Raw genomic sequence first — 24,505 nt, forward strand, 5'->3', positions numbered from 1 at the left:
GAAAACTGTCTTTATGTACTATCTTTAATAAACATCTAATACAGCAGTTATTAAAATATACCTCTCTCTACAGCTAAAAACAAACCAAGGCATAGGTCCATTCATGTTTTTACAGGCACTAATTCTTGAGCTCTGTAAAGAGCATGTAAACCATTTAAAAACACTGAACATCAAATCTGTTCTGCGGTAGTGGAGAAGTGCTGGAAGCTTGAGATGGGAGGCTCAAGATGATCTGAGTGTGGATTCTAATGCATAGTCATTCAAACACAAGGCTCGTCTTCAGGCACCTTGGCTCAGCAGCAAGAGCAAAAACAACAAATGTACACATGCAAACCAGCAGCTCTAAAACAGCTTTAAATTGGAGGTCCATGATCTCTATACATTCTTACACTGTTCAGCTTTAATGCATCTGCTAAAAGGCAGAGCCCTTTTCTACACTTCAGTCAAGTGTTCAGTGGCATGTGCATGTGACCGAGAGGACCTGAGAGGACCCGCCTCCTAAAGGAACACCGGCTGATCTAGGCCAGTCAGGAGACGGTACGTTGATGTCGGCATAGTCTTCAGATGAATCTGGTACAAATCAAATAAAAATGATTATTACTGCTACTTTAAAGTCGGCACAATCTATTTTCTAAATGCATGTTACAGCTCTTGCTGAGAACATGTAATTGTAAGATCACAACTGGGTGAAAATGACAAGACTTTTCTCTGGTGATGAATCATTTAGTCAGCTTAAACCCACCCCTGGAGGCTCACACTCATCTGTATCCATTTTTGAGTGCAATGTTCATATCTGATCAATAACCGATGCATAGAACCTGCTCAGCGCCCTACATTCTTGATTTGTAGATTAACCGTACACTCTGATGCATGTCACAACATGGAAAAGAAGTCTGAATTAAAGTTCCAGTAAAACGGAAGTAACAACAAAGAAGGCCAAAGGCATGTGTTCACACATGTTTTGTTTTCATTGACATATTTAAACATTGAAATACTTAATTTTTTTTTTATTATAAAATGTATTATTACACTATGCCAGGGGTGCCCAAACTCGGTCCTGGAGGGCCGGTGTCCTGCAGAGTTTAGCTCCAACTTGCCTCAACACACCTGCTGGGAAGTTTCTAGCATGCCTAGTAAGAGCTTGATTAGCTGCTTCAGGTGTGTTTGATTAGGGTTGGAGCTAAACTCTGCAGGACACCGGCCCTCCAGGACCGAGTTTGGGCACCCCTGCACTATGTAGACTTCAATAACCAGAAAAAAGAAATACTATGATTCAAGTTTTTGAAAATTTAGTTTTGTTTCATGTAGTCTGAAGAGAAATAAAAAACGTAACAAGATCCAAGCCACATCCATATATATGGTTTGAAATCGGATTAATAACTGATTTTTGTGGATCGTGTTAAAGTCTGAATGATCAGATGTCATTTCAAATAGTTTTTAATATAGTATAAAGTGGGTGATTTGTTTAAAGTGCAATACACTCCTCTTACTTCTCCTACAGCATTGGTCAGGATGTGAATGATCTTCTCGTGAGGTGTAGCTACGACACTCTGTCCATTGATCTCAATGATACGATGACCAACTCGAATGCCGCCCCGCTCAGCTATTCCACCACGCATTAAACTGCAAATCTATTGCAGAAATCACATTGACTGAATGTCAGACACTCAGTACAGTTTTACAAACATAGTGTCAAAAAAATGTGTTGCAAACAGTTGCTTACAATCCCGTCTTCCACGCTGAAGCCCAGCTGATACTTGGGGTCTGGACGCTTAATGATCGCCATGGTGACAGGTGGACAGTGAACGATGCTGAGCTTTATTATCGACAGGTTCTTTAAATCCTGGAGAATATGATAATTCAACATTTTGACACGCGATGCAGAGGAATTAGCTTTAATTTTCATTTCTGGCTGGTCTTACTCGTATGATACTTTGGCAGGTGGTGATGGGGAGGCCCACCAGACTGGTGCCATTAACGGACATGATGCGATCGCCAATGCTCAGCTCTCCAGAACCTTCCGCAGGGCCGCCGTGCAGCAGATTGGCTACTACCACAGTCGGCAAGATGGAGCCCCAGCCAGACTCCACGATCGCGAGGCCTAATATCTCTCCTGGCTTTTTTGATATGCACACCTGAAGATAAAAAGAGGTGAATGGGCCATAGTAAATTACAAAACAGTGTTGAGAACAACAGCTTTCGGCATGGATCCACATAGAAGGGAAGACATCCTCACCTCTCTGATGTTTTCAGAGCGAGAAAAGTGAACCAGGTCTCCGTTATAAAGTTCTTGAGTGCCGAGGTAATCGCTGTACTCGCCTGGCTTCAGATCACTAGCTTTTATTCCATTAGTGTACAGAAACTGCTGATATGTGACACCAAAAGCCTGACCAATGGCCTGTGCGATGATCTGAGCCTAAAGAAGACACAAATAAGAGTAAGAAACTATTAAATGTAGATCAAATAATATCTCAATAGACATTTATAAGTAAATGCATAATAAGAACCCTATAATAATGACAACGGAACACTTTGACTATCCACTGCAAACCAACTCTTTATCAAGGTGGACACCACACAGAAAGCACTCACATCCTCTGAAGAAAACACGTGGCAGATCATCCAGCACTTCTTCGGTGGTGCTGCAGAGCTAGCCGGCGAGTCTGCCGATTTGCGATTGGCTGGCTTCCTGCGGGCCATCAAAACTACGATGTTTCCAATGTCTGCGATGTATGAAATCATCTGCAGAGCATGGTCCATCATGGCCTCCTGGACGCATGAGAGAAATCAGCCACACATCAGAGAAGACAGCACTCACAGAACATAAGAAGGACTGTCAGGTGTGTTTTTTTTGTCTAACCTGTGTGTCAGCACTCAGTACTTTGATTCTCTGTGTAGAAATGAACAGATCGACCTCTGTCATAGGCTGAGACTCTCCTTCAGGTGCCTAGATACACATGCAAATATATCAAAAGGTGTATTAGCCGAGTTAAAACCGTCAAACTAGATTTTTTGAATTTCTAAAGAAACCGCGAGTAGTGGTTTCCCCATGTAGAACTCAACACTATAATGAAAGAGTGTTGTGGGCGCTTCCTTAGTGGTCCAAGCCAAACTTTTTAATAGGTTGAAAATGATCCTAACCATCATTCCAAGTCGTTCCGAACCCATAAGACTTTGGTTAAGCTTCGAAACACAAAATAAGAAACCTAAGAGGTTTCTGTCAATTCATTAAAAGTCCAGGTAACCAAAACTTTGAAGATCCAAAATGTCATAAAGGCACTGTTAAATGAATCCATAGGAATTGAGCAGTTTAAACGAAGAGAAGAGAAATAATCACTGTATGTGATTAACAGATTTAATCTAGGCTTTTATTCACATTAAAACACACATACACAGAGTGAATGGAACATGGGAGCTTGTGCATGCGTTATTAGATGAAGATTTGAGTTTTCTTAATATGTAGCCCTGCAAATAAGAGGCTTTTTTAAAAATTGTGCCTGGATGCAGAATTTTGTCTTGTTTATGTGATAAGATCCACCTATAATCATTCGTAACACTATTAAATTATTATTCATTTTAAATTTATAACAGTGGCCCCAATTGGGCCTGCAGTTATGATTCTCATTGTTGAGTCTTGTCGTTATACTTGACAAAAAATTTGCTTTTTTTATATATAAATAAATAATATTCTTCCACCTTGATGCGATCCACAGCTTCCTGCGCCTGAGCCATCCGGGCGTTGGTGGAGGGATTTTTCTCGGACTGTAATTGTGTAGATCCAAGATATTTAGCTCCAAATATCACCCCTTCCAGGAGGTCTTCAGGATCACATGGTCCAGGCACTTAAAACAACAACAAATGACATTATCAACTACATCACAAGAGCTATGAATGTACAACTTGTAAATACTTCTACACTGAGCTTCATACCACTCTTATAAGCCGGCTGTGTCTCAGCTTCCTGTTAAAAGACAAAAGAAAAACAACTGAACTCGTTGGTTTCATTGCGGTGCTCAGCTCAGAAAGTCGGAATTCCCAACTCTCTGTTTGTAAGAGTACATGAAAAATACCCCCTGAAGCTCAATTTCCATTTTACGTGGAAAGCCACGACTCCACATTCACGGAGACGTGGGTGTACAACGTCAAACGTGACGCTGAAGATTACATGATAACATCTGCTCTGATTACATGTGCAGAAACATTTGGAAACCTGTAGGGCTGCCCTTGACTAAAGATTTTTCTGATCAACTAATAGTTGCTCATTTAAAGCGATTAGTCGACTAATCACACGTTTATATTAATAAGCCATATAATATATATATATAATTCATATAATAGCCATATAATTCATAATAATGAGCCTTTAATTGCCTATCAGCGCTGAAGCGCACGCATAAAACTTGTCTAATAATTAATCAATAAATTCGTGTTTTCTGTATTTTCGGCTGCAGTGATGAAGTCACTTTTAATGATCTGTCTGTCACGGAGAACGTGACTTCGCCACCTCCTGTGGAGGTTTTTTTTTCTTTTTGGTCCCCTTCTCGTAGACTATTAGGGGGCAGCCCTTGAACCCTGTTTCATGGAATTCAAAAAAAATACAAATACAAATAAAAAAATCTTATCTTATCTCACAATCTTCATTTCAAATCTAAGTATATGTATTGAATATTGAGATAACATATCGTCATTCAGATTCTTTATCAATTCTGAACTGCAAGAAAATAAAGTCAGAATTGTGAGACGTTAATTGCGAGGCATTAACTTGAAATTGGAGAAATGAAGTCAGAATTGTGCGTTTACTCCAGAAATCATTTCTGTGAATTGCGAGATGTACAATTACAAAAGTGAGATCTAAAGACCAAATTGCGAGAAAGTCAGAATGTGAGATAAGTCGCAATTATCAATATCGTTTTATTCCACGGCAGAAATGGGCTTCCATAGAAACAGCTGTGTAAAATGCTTTAAATGCTTTTCTGTCAAGCAATGGACTTTTATGGGGAAAGACGTTAAGAAAGATGTTTCCCACATCGGAACTCAGTCTAACGATCTACAATTTAAAAGGACTAAAATCTCACCAGATCATTGTTTGGGGAGCCGGACTGATCCGCGCTAAGGCCTTTAGATGCCGTCCACTGCTCCTCCTCTATGATTCCTGAGACCAACAGCTCATCCTGCAGGTGTCTGTGCCAAGCGTCTTCGCTGTGAGATATGGAGATCATCTCATCTGCATCACTGCTCTGCCTTCTGAGCCCTGACTGATGTTTGGGGGTCACCGGGGGTGCGTGAACAAACAGTGGGGCAGCCTCTGGTGCCTCTAGCAGCTGTAGCAGATCTTTCTGATACTCATGTGAAAAGAGCAAAGCTTCAGGGACGTTTCTGTCCGCATCTGCACATGCTGACTGGACACTAAACTCAAGCTCTTGGAAGGAGGACGCAGCGGCCTCCGCTGGAGTATTCGACTTGTGTGGAGCGCCGCGACTGGCTGATTCATCAGGTGTGCAGTGGTGCAGTGGATTCTCTAAAGTAGCTGATGGATGAAAAAGATGGAGCTGAGTGAGGAGACTCTGAATGTGCGAGTGGTCAATATCATGTTTCGCACTTTTGTCTTTGATTTTCTCTTCATTCCTCAATTCTCTATCCTCTACGTATTTCTCTTTTGTTTCTTGCTGCCCATCCTGCTGCTGAAAAACACACACTTCAGGCTTATTCTCACACATTTCTTGAGCTAAAAGCTCTTCGGTTTTGTCAGAAGCGTCGCTGGAGACCTGAGCTCCGTAGTCGCTTACTGCAGACACCGTGTCTTCATTCAACCCCGTGTCGAAAGATCCAGGAGCCTCTAAATCTCCCACCGAACGGCTTTCAAGCCCTACAACCGAACCGGCCTCGCTGGAAGAGTCGGACCTCCAGTCCAGTGGCGGGGGCTCGATGGGGTTATAGGAATCTGGATCCTCCGACTCAGGGCTCTGCCGATTTTCACTGTGCAGATTTGTGGATTCAGCACGGTTAGTCGAGAAGTCAGAACCATCAGGAGCCCAATCTGCGTCCTGGGCTGAAGCTTCGGTTTGAGCATTCGAGGAATCATAAGCAGCAGGTTGGGAACTCTGTTCTGACTCCAAACCTCCATTGTAGAGAAAACCATCTGCCATTACTACTGGCAATTCCTCACCTCATCCAGCAACTTCTCAGCTTCCCTTAAGACCCTTAATACACATTCATCTTCCAGAAGAGCCTTGATGCATGTAAAAGCACCTAAACAACAGATTAGCAAAGTGTGAGATTAAAGCAACTAGTGACTAGTGTTTCATTATATCTACTCAATCTTTAATATTATTATTTCCCCCATTTTATAATTATAGTTAAGTCGTCAAAAGTATGAAAAAATACACATTGTAGTATGTAAATCTGAGAACTATGTTAATACCATTGTATTTGAATAAGGTTCATTGCTCAGTTCCCATCAAAGTATATTGTTTATACATACGAGCATGCAAATATGAGCGCGTGTCAAGGGCAAAATTGATAACCCAAGCACACAATTAAGAAAGATTTGTAAATTAAATGTAATGTTATTTAGTACAACAGCTTACCTTTTATCTAGAGCCCCATCAATAACTCACGTTAATCATCCAGCAGTATCACGCATATTCTGGTAACTTAGTCGTCGCTTAAATGGCTGGAGATTGGTCAAAAGCATGTCGTGTTTCCATGAGACAGTCCTACAAATGAACGGAATACATTGTTGTACAGAACGCAGAACTTATATTCGGGTTTCGCTGTTATTGTGCGACTCCACACAACTTCAATGTAGTTCAGAACGTCAGCACTGCGCATGCGCACCAGGACAAGACCTAACTAATCCATCGTGTCGTCAAACGAGGTGCACAGCAGGGTTGCCAGGTCTTCACAACAAAACCCGCACAATTGCTACTCAAAACTTGCCCAATGGCATTTCGAGGAGGGCTCCCAGTTAAAAATCGTGTTCCGGGGGGGTAAAATACATGTTTTTGGCGCACTCCACGGGCTAAATACATAATATCGGACATGAAAAACAACCCGCGGCAACAGTGATAAAGTAGCCCGATTCCGCGGGAAAACCGCGGACTTGGCAACACTGGTGCACAGAATTTCTATTTAAATGCTTATAAAAATGACTCTAAAAAATATAAATGAGAAATTAAAGGCTTCTCCAATTGTCATTGAAAAAAAAAATCATTTATTTCGCAATTACGTTTGAAACATTTCCACATTATTAGTTTTCAAATGGCACATTTTCTCGAATACATTCATCTATATACAATTAAATATAAAACTTTTTATTATTATTATTATTATTCACCAGTGTACAGATTTCTCAGTTAGCCTGCATAAATTGCACATTATTAAACAAAATAATTAATTATGACATAACGCATAATTATTACAAATAGCAACAGATTTGAAATCAAAGATTTGTAAGAGTAAAGCTAGGGTGACCATACGTGCCATTTTCCCAGGACGCGGATTTCTATATTGCCTAAAATATCTAGGTTTTGGCTTTGTTTGCGTGTGCAGACCGATCGGTGCATGACATCAAAATACCTCGAGAGCATTTTGAAAGCATAAGGAACCGTCTGTGTGGTATTTTGATGTCATACACCGATCGGTCTGCATATATAGAAATCCTGGCCAGGACGCGTCCTGGGAAAATGGCACGTATGGTCACCCTAAGTAAAGCTATCCAGTGACGCTTCAGGAGCATGCTCCTTGATCACCGGAGCTCATCTGTAGAAGGCCTATCAGTGAGGAGGTCGTTCCCATCAGTCCCACCAGCCATGGAGGAAACCGTCCAGCCCACAGGAATCCAGGCGGCATCCAATGAATAGCATTGCTGAGATCTGCCAAACTGCTCAGGATGCTGAACACTTCCCCTCTGATCTGCCTCTGGAGCACAGCTTTCTGAGAAAAGGCTTCCTCCCTGACAGTCAGACACAATGAGCCATTCTGGGTTTGGGCAGTGAATATGGAAACATTAACGTTTAGACCTAAGCGTCACGCTTTTAAACATGAACACCCACCTGCTCTCAGCTGAAGCTGACCTTTGACACGTCTGCGATTTTCTCTTCAGAATCTGGATGGACCTAATGGATCTAGAAACAAAGATCTTTGCTGTTTACCAAAGACAAACACATATTGAACAGGGTTATTATTGTTAAAACTAACTACTTTAGTTGACCATAAAAGTAATATTGAAATAAAATGTCAGTGTATCCGAAATCACGTGCTGTCTGAGTAGGTACTACATTTGTTCAAAATGTATTTAAAAATGTAATAAAATGAGTTCAATAAAGTATGCATGCGTGTAGTATGATTGCAATCCGGACACACATGTTGGACTTGCTATGTGACCTGTGGTCAGCTGACACTTTCCTGCCTTCCCTACTCACTCTTGGACTTACGGCTAAGTGTCCACTGGATGTGTACTTCAGAATTACAGCGGAAGTGTATATCTAACAAACTTCGGGAAATACATCTGAAAGTACTTCGTAATATTTATGTTAGTAACTATACTTTATCAAAATGTATGGATATTGATGAAAAATGTTCATTTTGTTCAGATCAGCCAGAAAGAATTCTACATCTTTTTTTTGGAATGTTACCATCTATATATATTCAACAGAAATCTGGTTATAATTGTGAATTAACATCCAAAGATGGTATCTTATATTTTGAATCAAAAAATGCATCTGTTAATTTTATGATGAATCTAATGATTTTATTTGGTAAATTTCATATTCATAAAAGTAAAAGAAATAGGTCTTTATGACTGATTTTCATTTGTATTTTGAGTCTCTCCAATGTATTGATAACAAAAAATGTAGAGATACAATTTTATTCGCTAAAGAGTTGAAGTTACTTGAAAATTACGTTTCTTTATGTATTATTATTGATTTTTTTTCTATGTAATGTAAACCCATTCCTTTAATTGTGTTATCTTTTTGGATGTCTTGTTAAAGTTGTAAATGTTGCATGTTATGTCTTTAACGTCTAATTAAAAAATTTAAAAAATTAATAAAAAGAATTACAGTGGAAGCAGATCATCTGGATACATTTTGAGTTTTATGAATGCTGTGAATTTGGCCATACCAGTACTATTTTAGGATAACTGAGATACAATTGTAATTTTTTTTAAATATTTTGAAGTAGTTTTTATTTGTATATTTTCATTTTAATGTTAAAAGCATCACTATGCAACTTTTGGCACTCTAGCGGTTAATAAACAGAACTACTTCTCTAAGTTTATGTCTATATGGCGATTCACGCAGGTATGTGTTACTCCGCAGCGGTGACCAGGCTACAATAGTCCGAATATAAGCACTTATTATAAGTGTACCGTAGTGATTCGGAATAAGACAAAAACGCGGGTTGGAAGATGAATTCATGATGTACTCACTCATTATATACATTTTGCAAATTTTGAACACAGAAAAAGTTACATAGTTACATAAAGTTTTTTGTGTGGTTTATATATACATACAGTCATGGCCAAAAGTTTTGGCAGTGGCATACATTTTGTGTTTTGCTTAAGCTGTTGTGGTGTTCATTCACATTGTTTCTAGATTGTGTAGAGAGATCAGGTGCATTTGAAATAATTGCTAAAAGCTTCATTGGCCAAAAAACGAACTTTTCACAAAATAATTAAATAAAAATGTCACTGTTTTTTGGATCCTGACACAAAATGACCAGCTATCATTGACTAATCATATCAGCAGCACATGTGAAAGTGTGAATGAGTACTAGTCAGGTCAAATCACTATCATACTAGTTAGATTGTAAGAGCAGACTGATTGCTATAAAAGGAGGGAAGAAGCACTTCCAATCATTGTGTTCTTGTTAGCAATGGTTACCTCCAAAGAAACACGTGCAGCCATCATCGCGGTGCATCAAAATGGCCTCACATGCCACAAAGAATATTGCACCTGAAAGAACCATTTACCGGATCAGCAAGAACTTCAAGGAGAGAGGTTCAACTGCAGTAAAGAAGTCTTCAGGACGTCCCAGAGTGTCCAGCAAGCGCCAGGGCCATCTCCTCAGCTATGGAATCGTGTCACCAGCAGTGCAGAGCTTGCTCAGAAATAGCAGCAGATTGGTGTGAGAGCATCTGCACGTACAGTGAGGCCAAGACTTTTGGACAGCGGCCTGGTGTCAAGAAGGGCAGCAAAGAAGCCACTTCTCTCCAAGAAAAACGTCAAGGACAGATTGAAATTCTGCAGGAAGTACGAGGATTGGACGGCAGAAGACTGGTGCAAAGTTATTTACTCTGATGAAGCTCCCTTCTGACTGTTTGGGACATCTGGAAAATCGATTGTTCGGAGAAGAAAAGGTGAACGCTACCATGAGTCCTGTGTTGTGCCAACATTGAAGCATCCTGAGACCATCCATGTGTGGAGATGCTTTTCAATCAAGGGAGTGGGCTCTCTCATAATTCTGCCCAAAAACACTGCCATGAATAAAGAATGGTATCAAAACGTCCTGCAAGAGCGACTTCTTCCAGCGATCCACGAGCAATTTGGTGATGATCCATGCATTTTCCAGCGTGATGGAGCACCATGTCACAAAGCAAGAGGGAGAAAGAAGTTGCTCGAAGATCATTACATTGACATTTTGGATCCGTGGCCAGGCAACTCCCCGGATCTCAATCCCACTGAGAACCTGTGGTCAGTCCTCAAAAGGCGAGTGGACAAGCAGAAGCCCACAAATTGTGATCAACGAGAACTAATAAGGCAAGAGTGGATCGCCATCAGTCAGGATTTGGCCCAGAAGCTAATATCCAGCATGCTAGAGCAAACTGCAGAGGTTATGAAGAACAAGGGTCAACACTGTAAATATTGACTCATTATAATTTTTTGCCAATAAAAGCCTTTAAAACTTATGATATGCTTATCAGATTACTATAAAGGAGGCAGGGTTAGCAGTACTATAACAAATCGTTTAATTTCATTAGTGGATTTTATTCAATAACCTTTCTTTGTTTTACATTTTTAACCTAAAACTTTCCAGGTTTAAATTTCTTTTTTAAAAAGTCACAATTTTCATCGTGTGCTCAGACATCTGGACCCCACTGTATGTGGTGATGTCCAGTCCACTCTCTGCCTTTACCTGAGTATGCTGAGGATAAGCGATATGCCCCAGAGGCCTGTGCTCAGCACCCACCACCTGTCAGATTTGGTTTTGATGAGCTCTGCATCTGCCGCCCAGGCGATGTGCTCGCAGGGGTAATACAACTGATCCGCTACATTATTCAGAATTGACATCCAGCGCACCAAAGCATCCTCCTCCTAAGAAAAAAATAGCCATTAAATCAGACTCTCCTTCAAAACTCCAATTTTATATTTAAACAGAGGCATCCTGTGTCCTCACCGAGGCTCCTAACCCATAGCCGGTGGAGTACGCCAGCATGGACAGGTCATCAAAGAGCCTGAGAGTGGTTCTGCAGTCACTCAACTGAGCGGAGAACAGCAGGAGACTCTTCCCCAATGAAGACTGAGAGCTCTTTTCAGCTAGAACTCCACCTACCAGCTGAGACCCATAGCAGAGCGTCCTTATCTAGACAACAGCAAAAAAAACTATAATTACATTGTGCAGCAGTTCCTGCACTGAAATCACATGTGATGTCACCAGGCAGCTTTAATGCATAACTGGGAACATGCAATGTGCCTGATTAATTCCTCACATGTACTATATTTCTAACCAGATTTAATAGTAACAGAGCACTGTAAATGTGTCAAACACAAACCAACAGAGTTTTTTAACCAGATTTAAAGTCATTTAAGTTCAAATGTCTCATACACAAGCTCTTAAACTTATAATCTTGATAATAACAAATATTTTACTTAATATTTTTTATTTTCACTTTTAAACGCAGTAACTACTATTATTTACGTAAATAAAAAATAAAAAGGAAACAAGTTAATGTGCAATGTACGTTTCCATATATGCAATACTCATAATTAAATGTTGAAACGTCTCTTACAATAGGCTACAATTGCTTAAACTTACAAAATCTTAAGTATTTTATATTTATTATTCTTATTAAATACAATACCAACCATTGACACAAATAAAACAAGTTAAAGTGCAATGTACATTACCATACGTGTTGTCTATTACATACAAACTTACCACTTTATCTCTTCCTCTGTATGACTCTAACGCATTTATGAAGGACTCGACTGAATTCTGCATGATTTGTCTAATTCTCATCTGCAGACACTCAATCCTGCGAAGAAGAGGCTGCTTCTCGTTTGCAAATTTCCCAGCCTAAAGATGTGACGTAGTGCATCCATTAATAACTTCGCAGAACGTCAGACATATTAAACACATAAAAGACGACTTTTGTTTTCTACACTTGTTTAAAATTCATCTTTTTGACAGCAGTCTTGCTTTAGGTTAGTGGACTTCGTACAGGAAATTATTCAGATTCACGTCAGTCCAAAGCAGCCAAGAGCCGATTTCAAGAGCCACTGCGACGGCATACTGCACCTGCCAATCACAGTCGAGTGTGCTGGCAAAGAAAGCACTCTGCTGGTGTAGGCAGTGGCATTGCATTAGGCTTGTTCGAGATGCATCGGCGCTGCGCAGACCGATCGGCGTATGACATTCTCTCGCGGTGCTTTGATGTCATACGCCGATCGGTCTGCGCAGCGCCGACGCATCTCCAGCCTATTTTAAGTGTTTGTAAAGAAAAGAAAGAAAACCAAAAATCATCATTATTGAAATAGTTGCAGGATAAAAGTTTAAAAGTAAATGGTGAACCACAGAGGAAAAAAAAGAATAAATTGAAAACGAATTTAAACCTTTTTTCTTTTTATTTGAAAAGAGATTGCCATATATCACAAAATAGACAAATCTGAAAGTAAACAAATATCAAAAACATCCCAATGATAATTACAATTTTCGATCACAATAATTCCAATAACTATAATGTTCCGTAAAATAATTATTTCTACAATATACAAAGCTTTGAGTTTTCAGTTTTTGTAGTTTTCTTGAAGCAAACATCTTCATGTCATTCATTCATTCGTTCGTTATAAGAAACAGTCGGTGTTCAGTCACTTTTTACTTTCTCAGGTGAAAACAGTTTTACATGGATGATAACCATCACCTCCAAGCAGGTCAGCTGTCGTCATTGTCATATATATCTGTCAGTAAGAAAACAAACAAAAATAAATAAATCAAATTTGCTATTATAATTACAAGGAAAACCAAATAAAAATCCCTCTTTTGATGGGATGAAACAAGATATCTGATTTAAGATTTTAAAAAAAAATATATATATATGTACCTGAAGCAGTATCAATGTCATCATAAACCTCATTCTCCCTGAAAATGAAAGTAGAGGATTTGATAACATTTAAAAAAAAACATTAGCAAATAAAAATGACTTGTATTACTGTATGTAAATTAATACGTACTCATGCAAAAGGTAATTCAAAGGTACATATCCATCTGTGCAATGAGAAAGAGCATACAATTATTAATAATGATAAACAATTTTATACTTATTCTTTTACTAAAACTGATTTCTCAGTGCTCTGGGTGCTTTGATCATTTAAAGGGGTCATAGGATGCTGCTAAAGAGAACATTATTTTGTGTATTTGGTGTAATGTTTATGCGGTTTAAGGTTAAAAAAACACATTATTTTCCACATACTGTACATTATTGTTTCTCCTCTATGCCCCGCCTTTCTGAAACGCATCGATTTTTACAAAGCTCATCGGTCTGAAAAGCAGGTGTGCTTTGATTGGCCAGCTATCCAGTGCGTTGTGATTGGCCGAATACCGCCGTCTTTCTTTGCGTGAACATTTGGGCGGCGTTATGCAAATCTTCCCACATAGTGATGTAGACATGTGGGGGCGTGTTAGAACGAGCCGTTTTAGGTAGGCGTGGCTGACTCTTAACTTTTATAAAGAATATCTCTTTGGATTTGAGACTTTAGTCTTTGCAGCTTTACAGATCTTCTTTATGCACCAAGAGCTTGTAACACTCCAAAGAGAAAGGACAAATTGAAATCGCATCATATGACCCCATTAAGAAAAAAGTCAAAGCCTCAATAGCATATGTTTTCCAGCAGGTGGTGATGGACTCACATTTCCCCAGTTTATTACAGCACAGAATATGCTTCTTGCTGGTCTCCTGTATAACATCGAGAATCTCTCCACGGACCACCTCCAGGTACTTGCTCCCAGCCTTCTTCAAATTGGCATTAGGATCCACCATCATGGTGTACAGAACTCGGATGGGCCCTTCAAACTATTCAATAGTTTCATATATTTGAGATTTTTACTACAATTTAGGACATCTGGCAGCTTCTCATTGCAATAATCAACAAGAATCAAAGCTAATCTGTAAAATACAAATGGACATAAGCAAGACAGATTCACCTTAAACTTCTTTCGAAAATCTTTCTCATCTTTCTCCCGCTGCTTGGACTTTATCGGATCGTGGCTAAACAAAACCATATGGCATAAACTGTCACATATATGATGTTCACCACAATGCACAGAACATTAAAAAACAAATACCATTCAGGGTACAATGTTGTTTTTAAAAGAAAAAGACTAGTGCTGGGCAACGATTAATCGCGATTAATCGCATCCAAAATGAAAGTTTTTGCTTACATAATATATGTTTAATATATAAACATAATATATTTTTCTTAAATATATACATGCATGTGTGTGTGTTTATATATACATAATAAATATACACAGTACACACATATATCATGTAAACAAAAACTTTTATTTTGGATGCGATTAATCGTTGCCCAGCACTAAAAAAGATATTGTAAATGAGTACAATTCTGTTCTGAAGTGAAAAGAAACGTTAAGATATATTTTTAATAATTACTGCTTGAAAATACTATTTTGATCATTATATGATTAATGTTTAATACAGAAGATTTGAAGAAACTCCAGGTTATGGAAGTTAAAACAAAGCCCTCTTTTTCTCTGTGGTAGTTTGCACGTAGTTAGTTATCCATTAACACACAGTTAAAATATGATTCAGACAGTTTGTCATTTGTTTAATGCTGTTCAAAGACACTTCAGCTTTTCATATGTACAATATGAGACAGAAATAGCACATAGGAGGACATTTACATAATTGGTGTGATTGTTTGTTTTGGAACACATATAGACCTTAAGGTGCGGTCACATTAGTGAAGTTTAAGCAAACTTTTGCGGGCAAACAAGGTCCATTATCACAGCAAATCTGCGTGGCCAAATTAAACCCAATTGTGTTGATTCCTATTGAAATAACTGTATTTTGCATGTGAAAATTTGCCAAACAACAGTGACTGTGACCACACCTTTAGTCAGGTTATGTTTAAATTGACATAAAATGAATGAAAATGAGACAGTTTGGTCCTGATCACATCAGATTTTGGCAAACCAGATTATTTTCATTTGCATTTTGTAGCAACACTAAAGTACTCCACGGTACAACCCACTAAACAGACTGTATACCTGATCCCTCATAGCCTCATTTTCATTTGCGCAAAATTAAATATTGGTTACTGAGGTCCACTTGTTAAAAAACTGAGATGCGAAGAAAGATGAGAGATACCTGATCTCTGGGGGAGGAGGAGGAAACTCTTCATGGTCCACGTCATCGTATACATCTGGGAGAAGCAGAGCACATTCTTATCAATCCACTGCAGAAACATGACAAATCACCTCTTGGAAAGTAGAAGTCGGTGCACGTTTACTCACCATCACTGTGAAAGCTGCTAAAAGCAGAAAAAAACACACAATATGAGCTCAAACTTTTGAAAGCATAAAAATGCCCCCTGTCTTCCCTCAACATGAGGCTTGGGGTCTCACCTGTCCAGTTGGTCGCTGGAGCCGATATCGTCGTATACCTCTGGGTTGATGAGCCGGCCCGCAGAAGGGTTGTAGGAGGGCATGGCTTGACCACGGATTTTCCGCTTCACTTCTTCATAATCCACATCCACACAGGAGTTACTGATGTAGCCCACTGCAACAGTAAACACATATTTACTATTCAACTTTATGAAGACTGTTGGTTTCTATCCTCCTTAAGAAAATGTCAAGCAAAGGTGGTTTTCTGCCGCTATAGATTTAAAGGAATATTCTGATTTAAGTAGGCTTAAATATAAGTTAATGTCGCAATGAAATAGAAGTAGCAACAGATCGTTCTTGGATAATGATGATTTTATGTGAAATGGATTATCGAAAAAGAAGAAAATATAAGGTGAGGACTTGGATCGAGATGAAATGTAAGTAGCAACAGATCTTTTCTTCCCTATTGTGATGAAAGAAACAGATTATCGAACAATAAGAAAATGTAGGATGGGGACTTGGACTGCGATCAAATGTAATTACTGATAGATTGTCTTTTATATTGTGACATTCATCCAAGTGGAACGGATTACTGAAAAAGAAAAAAGATGCAGAACAGGGACTTGGGTCACGATGAAATGGAATAGCGACAGATATTTTCTCCATATTGTGACGTACATATGAGTGAAACGCATTAAGGAAAGAAAAAAAAAAGTTGCTCGAGGACTTGAATTGTGATGAAAAGGAAGTACTGACAGATGTTTTATTCTGTATTGTGACATACGTCAGAGTGGAACAGATTATCAAAAAAAAGAAAAAAAAGAAAAGTAGGACAGGGACTTGGATCATGTTGAAAAAAAAGAGTGGCGAAAGATCATTTATGCCATATTATGACATGCCACAGAGTGAAACGCAGGTATGTTATCAAAGCCCTTCAAGATGGTGATTATCAATACTGAGATATGCTTAAAGGGGTCATATGATGCTTTTTTAAAGATTATTATTTTGTGTATTTGGTGTAACAGAATATGTTGACATGCTTTAATGTTCAAAAAACACATTCTTTTTCAAATACTGTACATTATTGTAGGTCCTCTATGCCCCGCCTCTCTCAAACGCTTTGTTTTCTACAAAGTCCCTCCTTCCGACAAGCACATTCTGCTCTGATTGGCCAGCTGACCCAGTGCATTGTGATTGGCCCAACACTGCAAGCACTCGTTGGAAATGTGACGCCCCTTACCATAATCGCGAGCTTCATCTTTCAAAATAAATGTAAAGACAGAGCCTGAAAGGGGAACAGAGTCGCGTGACAGACACAGTGATGAATATGTGTTTGCAGTACACAAGCCACGCGCAAAACTCCGCATTTGAACAGTCAATAGCAAATACTTAAACTAATAACAAAACAGTAGCTGATTCAGAAGCGCCAGATTGTCATAGCAAAGTCAGAATGACCTCCTCTCCTAGGTTCACGAAACGGTCGTCCATAAAATGCATTGCTGTTCTGTTGCAAGTAATCTTAAAGATTCCTAAACGCATCTACTTTCGGAAGGCCAAATAAAGTGCTTTTGCTTTCTCCTAGAAACACACAGCGTCTCCCTGACATGCTGCTTCAACACTAACTGCGGTTACTGAAACCACGCCTTCTTTCTTTGCGTGCACATTTGGGCGGCATTATGCTAATATTTCCACATAGTGAGGTAGATATGTGGGGGCGTGTTATAACAAGCCGTTTTAGGGGGGCGTGGCAGAGTCTTAACTTTGATAAAGAATATCTCTTTGGTTTTGAGACTTTAGTCTTTGCAGCTTCAGGGATCTTATCTATGCACAATCAGCTTGTAACACTCCAAAGAGAAAGGAAAACTTGAAATCGCATCATATGACCCCTTTAAACTGTGTTGATATTTTGTTGTTTCACAAACAAGCCAGAAAACATTAAAAAAAAAGTTATAAAGAGCTTAAAAAAGAAATAAAAAAGTCACTCGAACCTAAATGACACTAAAAATGCATTGCATATTATTGTTCTACTGATATAAGGTCTCCTTACCTTCGTGACATGTTTGCCAATTCAGTTCAATTACATAATACATAATGGTTACATTTTTTTACTGAACCATGGACTATAGAATAGAATAGGACAAATAGTATACAACTGACATACTGTCCCCCTCACTTCTGAAAGGATGAATACAAGCAGCACACACAACGCTGACATCACTTCCTGTGCAGAATGTCTTGCCTCCTAGACTTCCATTGTAAGTGCACTGGTGTAAACCTGATTTTTGTATGTTGTAAACTAAGGAACTTGTCAAAATGACTTTCTGTGGTAATCGACAGCATGTCACAGTCAGACTTACCGCTGCCCCTCAGGTTTCGCGCCAGCCATTTCCCCTCAGGGTTGTTGCTCACACGGATGATCTCCACGTTCTCTCCCTGTCGCACCATCAGGTCATTCTTTCCGCCCTGCCAGTCCTCTCTCACACGAGCCATGTGGATCACCTCAATAGGTCCATTCAGCTACGCACACAAATATAATCATGAACATATCTGTAGGAATCTTGCAAAAACACATAGAACCACATTTATGACATCCTGTTTTTCAGCTTCAACAGACACAATTGTTACCTTAAATTTTTTTCTATACTCATTTTCCCACTTCTGCTTTTCCTTCAGTTCTTTCTTGTCCCGCTCTGTCTTTTTAGTCTCTTTCAATACTTTCCTCTCAACAGGAACGGGTCTGCAACATACAGAAATAAAGTAACCAGAATGACTTTCTTTCTTCAGTGGAACCCAAAAGGAGAAATTCTCATGAATGTTCACACTGCTGTTTTTAGAGCTTGACAGTCCTTGGTCATTTACCTTTACTTTTAAATATATTATAATTTAAGCAATAATTCTGCAGTCTGTGGCTACAACATATGGATATAATAAGAGAGATTTTATTCCATTAACTGATATATTATGGAGAGATTATTTGATCCTCTCTGGAATGCATTGATAACGTTAGTCAAGATTTCTTGTGCTTATGTATAATTCAGTTTTGCTTGACCAACCTTAACAATTAAACAGGCTACAGTCTTTTGCTACTTTACTTCTATGCACAGATAGTAAAATTCTGGCCAATAGAAATAAGCCAGTAGTTATTTTTAGATAAAAATAGCCAATAACCCATAAATTCCCAAAATTTAAATTCTAAACTATTTTGCCTAAATACACTACATTTCAAAAGTTTGGAATATGCTCATCAAGGCTGCATTCATTTGATGAAAAAACAGCAATATTGTGAAATATTATCCCAATTTAAAATAAATGTTTTCTATTGTAATATATTTTAAAATGTATTTATTCCTGTTATTGGAAAAGCTGAATTTTCAGCATCATTACTGCAGTCTTCAGTGTCACATGATGCTTTCTGCTCAAGAAACTGCTTTCTTTTTCTTACTTTCTCTTCTTTTCTTTTTTGTTTTTGTGGAAAATGTAATTTTTTTTTAAATGAACAGCATTTATCTCTTTTCTAACATTGTAAATGTCTTTACTGACACTTTGATCATTTAATGCATCTTTGCTAAATAAAAGTATTCATAAATTTAAAAACAAACAAAAAATCTTCCTGGCCCCCAACGTTTGAACAGTACAGTGGAAATGAAAAATTACACTAAAAACACAAAAAAACTCAAATTGATTTAAATGCTACAAAAGAATTTAGCATCACATTTAATGCAATAGTACAAAATACGTATTAATTTCGATATTTTAAAATTCGATTACATATAACATTTTTATTAAATAATAAAGATGAACAGTTGAAGTGAGTGTTAGGTTACATCAATTGTTCTTCTAAATGTAAAAATAGGGGAAATGAGCTTACACACCTGATACTGCTAAACTAAACTAAACTGATAAAGTATTAATGTATCATCTTTCTATGTACCATATTTCTATATGCAAATGACTTCTGTTATTACAGAGCAGGTTATGCAATGTTAATGTGTTCATGTTTAGGGCATGATAATCATGCAAATTTCTGAGCAAGCCATTGTTGCAGTTTAGTTTTAAAAATGGACTGGGAAGGGAACTCTGCATTGTAAAAGAACACTGCTATGACTTACTTGTCTGGGTCTTCATAGATTTCTTGGTCGCTGTCCTACAACACAATAAAAAAGCACACACATTAGCACGCATGCTAAACATATCAACGGTCTGTAACCACTGCACATGGAGACCCTTAAACTTCTCTTTCACTTGTTCTGAGAAGCATACACACAAAAATAACCCAACAGACTGACCTCATGCTGAGAAGGGAAACTGTCAGTCCATGAGTCTGCAACATGAAAAGATAAATAATCTGTTTCAGTGAATGATTCACTGGGGTGTAAAAAAAACAACCTTTGAAACAAATGCTAGATTACACTATGCCCGGCCAAAAGTCCACCATAGTGCTAAGTTGTTGTGAATGGTCACCGGGGGACTGCTTTGTGGTTACTAAGGTTTTTTAGCTCATTGCTATGTGGTTGCTAGTTGGTTTCCTACTGGTATAAGCTAAAAAACCCCTCCCTCAAGTCTCTATAATCTTCAGATATGGCTGGGTTACTCAGTGTAAATCTATGAGATTCTTTCATCTGCTTTATAACCCACCAGGTGAAAATCACAAGTCCAACTGCAAAGTATATTCACGTTTACCTCTCGGCCTTGGAGGTGTGGGAGGAGGTGGTGGGAGTGCGCTGATGTCATCATAGTACTCTTGGGGGTCGATGTTTCTGAAAACATTGAAATGAGAGTTCGATTAAATACTAACCCAAGCAGACTCACCAACAGCAAGCATACACAAGTTAAATACAATTAAAAATAACCATAACGCCACACAATGCACGCTATCTGAGCCGGTTTCATAAGAGTCTACAAAAAGAGTCAGGAAATGCCACAGTGCGTGCTTTACACCCACATACTTCCAGGGTGTAAGAAAGACTGCACTGTAAGATGCACGTATGAAGCGATACAATAAAATATAAGATGTTGTTTGGTGCGTTTCAGAATGATTTCTCTTTATAATTTAGAGATACAGTACAGATATGGGGGGGAAAAGCAACAACACAGTTGCGTTACAGTTTTCTTTCCCCTTCTCTTTCCAACTTTGGCAATCTAGACAACTACTTATAGACAACCACGTACTACTCACAATTCTGAAAATGAAGATGTCATCTGGCTGGGTTTGTTTGGTGGCCGTGCTGGACCTGCTCAAAATATACCATAAATACTAATTACAACATCACATTTTCCTGTAAATACTTATTCCATACAAAAGTCTGGCCTAACATTGGCATGGAAAAAGTCTATGAGCAATAGTTAACATGATACATTCCTGTTAGAAACCACTGCATTAGGTCATATGGATCAATAAATGCAAATATTTATTAATGAGTGATGTATTTTTATTACTGGTTTGTATACATATGCAGTAAAGCACTGAAAAGGTTTACCTCCTACCTTTAGAACTTTGCAGCTCTACGTTTCTTTTGGGAAGAACCACAGGGGCTTTTTTCCGGAAATGATCCAGGTTTACAGACGGAGGACGTTTCGGTTTTGAGGGTCGCGGCCCGACATTGGGAAGCGGCTTTCTTAGCGGTACTACGTCTGACACGCTCCTCTGGCTCGGCAGTGGTGGTTTAAAAGTTGAAGACACTTTCAAGTCGCTGTGCTGTTGAAGTATCTTGCGCTGAAGAAGTTCTCCTGTCAGCTTGACTTTGCTCGGCACATTGACCTCCGGAGGGGCCATCTTAGGACTCTCCTGGGCTCCCAAACGATGAGAAGGAGGAGGTCTTGGGAACACTCCATGAGGAGCCGAATGAAACATCTCTGGTTCACTTTGAGCGTTGAGAGGAAAGACTGGTCTCGGAGGCACAGCTGAAATCTTGTTTCGGAGAGCTCCATTGGTTAGAGACTCTGGCAGCACACCAACCGTATGATGTTTGATGGAGGATCCACCTCCGGAAGCTGCCATTTCTAACCGAGTGTGAAATTTGGCCCGGAGGGCCTTGACATCCACATTTTCCTCCTGTAAAGAAATAAAACAAATTCTCATCAGAGCTCTAAAACAATTTAAATGCCCCTTTGACTGGTGTGTTTCATCTTAAATGTAAATGTAAAGACCTGTTAATTGGTTAACATTAATTTGTCTTAACATTTCAAGTAATTTTACAGTAAAGTAAAGTACAGTAAAGTTTTACTGTTACTGGCAGTGGAAAAAGAACAAGCCATCTTATAATTTACAGTGAAAAAATGTAAATTGACATTCCCTGAATCCTCTGTGTGACAGATCAAATTTGATGACTTCTCAAGGTTTTTGAGACACTATTGAAGTCTATGAAACATGTTTTTAAACTCTAATATTTAAAAAAAATTTACGGTAAGTTCAGCTACACTTGCCGTTTTTTTTTTTTACAGTTAAACATCATAGCAAGGAATATGCTTCAGTGTAGTTGATGAAAACAATGAAGGAAATGACCATTCTGAGTTAACCATTCGCTGTTAGATGTTTTGATATTAGACTGCCATTTTCTGTGGCAGTGCTGTGCTTCTGTCGAGAGAAACTGGGTCAAACAGCACTGATGGCTTCTGTCACATAAACATCCATCTACACAACATCTGACCTTTTGGGTGCTTTACCACACGCTATTAACAAGTGTGATATGCAGTCTACAGAGCAGGTGTGAACTTAAAAAATTACAAAAAGGGAGTCCGACAAATAACACATTTCAATGTCTGACTTGAGTAACAACTTCAGAGTTGCAGAACACTGTGAAGAACGTATAGATGGACACACAGAAGAATGCTCTCCAGCTTCATTGCTTCACTTCAAACAGTTAAAGGAATGTCCGAGGCTCAACGTATGGATCACAGAAAACGATTTCAAACGATTTTGAAAAACAGAATTAACAGTAATGCATTGACAATTAGGAATCTATAGGGCAAGGCATTGTACTGATAAATACACAATTAATTGCACATAAGGCTTTAACAAAACATACTTTAATACTTTTTAAAATATACATTCTTAGTCTTCTTGTGAACAATTCAACAGCGTTTCTCTGAAGGGGGGGAAAAAAATCCTTTATGAATGCCTTCAAATCCAGTAATTTCAGTAGGAATCTGCATGATCTGTAACTTCACATAAAGTGACTTCTGTATGAGCAATACTTGGTACGTGGCCTACATCACTACACTACTGACAGTGGAAAATGGATTTGAATATTTCCTGTTTCACTCAAATTACGGAGGTAAACTGTTGCATCCATGTTTAAACACCATGTTCAACCAGAAACGTAGACTTCTTAGTCTTCTTGTGAACATTTCAACAGCGTTTCTCTGAAGGGGGGGCAAAATCCTTTATAAATGCCTTCAAATCCAGTAATTTCAGTAGGAATCTGCATGATCTGTAACTTCACATAAAGTGACTTCTGTATGAGCAATACTTGGTACGTGGCCTACATCACTACACTACTGACAGTGGAAAATGGATTTGAATATTTCCTGTTTCACTCAAATTACGGAGGTAAACTGTTGCATCCATGTTTAAACACCATGTTCAACCAGAAACGTAGACTGCCATTGTAAGTGCATTACCGTAATCAAATTCGGTGTTTTGCAGTTTTGCTTGTCCTAACGAACTCTGGGTCGTAATGCTTTTCTGTGGTAACTGACAGTAGGGCCACAGATGCTATCGATAGAGATGAACTTGTACTGAACCTGAAACCTGCTCAGAGGACTTAACTGTAATAGAATACATTGTTGTTTGTTCAGAAATAGCTATTGATCAAAATCAGTGTGGAAAGTAGAAGTTTTTAGCAGAAGTGTGCCATCGCTGTGGTGTCGGCAGAATGGACTATAATAGACCTCAGACCACACATTGTCATTATAGTACCTTGTATCCTGATTAAGATTGAGTATTGAATGTCTCTGATTTGATTACCTTCCTCAGATGTTGAGGTCATACATAATTATCATTGATTTAACATGCATCTGTCAGTATCGTATGCATGGCATTTTAAAACAATAACTTAAAGACATCATACATTGCGTGGAAGATAATACACTGCCGTGAACTGTTTAAGAAGTGAGCAGCAGATTCAGAACAATAGTGAGGCACAGGAAGTGTCTCCAACCACACACCTTTGCACAGTCAAAAGCCAACCAATTAGCTGCACGCTTTGCTAAAAACGCAACCCGTGTCAATGACAAAAGAAAAATGAAAGCTTTGTCTTATCTGCTCCAGCCACAATCCAAACAATCATATCATTCACACTTTGAAATCACACTAAAATGATCCTTCTTACAGAGACTCGTTTTTTCATTCTTTTGAGGATTTGTGTGATATGTCTTCAACAGAGGCATGCGATTATCACTAAAATCTAGTTTTAAAAACCCACACTGACTGACTACTAATCAGAATGTCTGTAGTCTATGCTCGTTGCTGTCCATTTATTAGCAGCATCAATAATCAGAATACAGATGATGCTTTATTACAATACGCAATGAACAATAAACCTCTAGTGGTTATTACACTATATCAACACGTCAGTCTTATTTCTCTCTAAACATATACACTAAACAAACCCAGATTCAGTGTGAAAACATAGAAAGGAAAGCATATCTCCATATGGCCCTG

General features: G+C 38.6%; 3 protein-coding genes across 6 annotated transcripts in view; all 3 read right to left on the reverse strand.

The window, feature by feature from the left end:
- Positions 1-6: 6 nt before the first annotated feature.
- On the reverse strand, positions 7-6,847 carry LOC107550530 (amyloid beta A4 precursor protein-binding family A member 3-like). 3 transcript variants are annotated; one of them, XM_016231843.1, is made up of 12 exons: positions 6,588-6,847; positions 5,787-6,249; positions 5,076-5,675; positions 3,931-3,961; positions 3,697-3,842; positions 2,861-2,947; positions 2,593-2,769; positions 2,237-2,416; positions 1,923-2,135; positions 1,724-1,843; positions 1,491-1,631; positions 7-570 (listed from the first exon to the last, which is right to left on the reverse strand). In XM_016231843.1, the coding sequence occupies exons 2-12, from the start codon at positions 6,144-6,146 to the stop codon at positions 499-501; spliced, it is 2,127 nt and encodes a 708-aa protein (XP_016087329.1). In that variant the 5' UTR covers positions 6,147-6,249; positions 6,588-6,847; the 3' UTR covers positions 7-498. The 3 variants fall into 3 exon arrangements, with proteins under 3 accessions (XP_016087329.1, XP_016087328.1, XP_016087327.1); XM_016231842.1 differs by having other exon boundaries at positions 5,076-5,678; XM_016231841.1 differs by having other exon boundaries at positions 5,076-6,249.
- A 492-nt stretch (positions 6,848-7,339) lies between these two features.
- Positions 7,340-12,526, reverse strand: pex11g (peroxisomal biogenesis factor 11 gamma). The gene is made up of 7 exons (XM_016231851.1): positions 12,443-12,526; positions 12,160-12,297; positions 11,398-11,583; positions 11,137-11,315; positions 8,055-8,126; positions 7,708-7,954; positions 7,340-7,457 (listed from the first exon to the last, which is right to left on the reverse strand). The coding sequence occupies exons 2-6, from the start codon at positions 12,238-12,240 to the stop codon at positions 7,729-7,731; spliced, it is 744 nt and encodes a 247-aa protein (XP_016087337.1). The 5' UTR covers positions 12,241-12,297; positions 12,443-12,526; the 3' UTR covers positions 7,340-7,457; positions 7,708-7,728.
- Positions 12,527-13,002: 476 nt separating this feature from the next.
- LOC107550531 (FYN-binding protein) overlaps positions 13,003-24,505 on the reverse strand; it is a 12,572-nt gene continuing 1,069 nt past the window's right edge. The window contains exons 2-16 of one of the 2 annotated variants that reach the window (XM_016231845.1): positions 21,328-21,895; positions 21,020-21,074; positions 20,524-20,600; positions 20,130-20,164; positions 19,953-19,987; positions 18,469-18,580; positions 18,201-18,360; positions 15,865-16,018; positions 15,754-15,767; positions 15,608-15,662; positions 14,422-14,485; positions 14,128-14,290; positions 13,452-13,485; positions 13,322-13,359; positions 13,003-13,178 (exon numbers count right to left, since the gene is read on the reverse strand). In XM_016231845.1, coding sequence (XP_016087331.1) covers positions 13,153-13,178; positions 13,322-13,359; positions 13,452-13,485; positions 14,128-14,290; positions 14,422-14,485; positions 15,608-15,662; positions 15,754-15,767; positions 15,865-16,018; positions 18,201-18,360; positions 18,469-18,580; positions 19,953-19,987; positions 20,130-20,164; positions 20,524-20,600; positions 21,020-21,074; positions 21,328-21,895 — 1,590 coding nt within the window. In that variant the 3' untranslated portion in view covers positions 13,003-13,152. Of the gene's footprint in view, positions 13,179-13,321; positions 13,360-13,451; positions 13,486-14,127; positions 14,291-14,421; positions 14,486-15,607; positions 15,663-15,753; positions 15,771-15,864; positions 16,019-18,200; positions 18,361-18,468; positions 18,581-19,952; positions 19,988-20,129; positions 20,165-20,523; positions 20,601-21,019; positions 21,075-21,327; positions 21,896-24,505 lie in introns of both variants that reach the window. The other variant, XM_016231844.1, reaches the window with a different exon arrangement.

This window comes from Sinocyclocheilus grahami, unplaced genomic scaffold, assembly GCF_001515645.1.
Source record: "Sinocyclocheilus grahami isolate Dianchi unplaced genomic scaffold, SAMN03320097.WGS_v1.1 scaffold400.1, whole genome shotgun sequence".
Lineage (NCBI taxonomy): Eukaryota > Metazoa > Chordata > Actinopteri > Cypriniformes > Cyprinidae > Sinocyclocheilus > Sinocyclocheilus grahami.

Bases quoted from the DNA above. Each gene is read 5' to 3' on its own strand.
- LOC107550530 (XM_016231841.1), bottom strand. From the start codon at position 6,146: ATGGCAGATGGTTTTCTCTACAATGGAGGTTTGGAGTCAGAACAGAGT. The intron at 2,770-2,860 runs GTTAGACAAAAA...TCATGCGTCCAG, and splicing joins TACTGAGTGCTGACACACAG to GAGGCCATGATGGACCATGC. The intron at 2,136-2,236 runs GTGAGGATGTCT...TTTTATCTTCAG, and splicing joins GCTCTGAAAACATCAGAGAG to GTGTGCATATCAAAAAAGCC.
- pex11g (XM_016231851.1), bottom strand. From the start codon at position 12,240: ATGAGAATTAGACAAATCATGCAGAATTCAGTCGAGTCCTTCATAAAT. The intron at 11,316-11,397 runs GTGAGGACACAG...TTTTTTTCTTAG, and splicing joins GCTATGGGTTAGGAGCCTCG to GAGGAGGATGCTTTGGTGCG. The intron at 8,127-11,136 runs GTAAAGGCAGAG...CTTTGTTTCTAG, and splicing joins CTTATCCTCAGCATACTCAG to ATCCATTAGGTCCATCCAGA.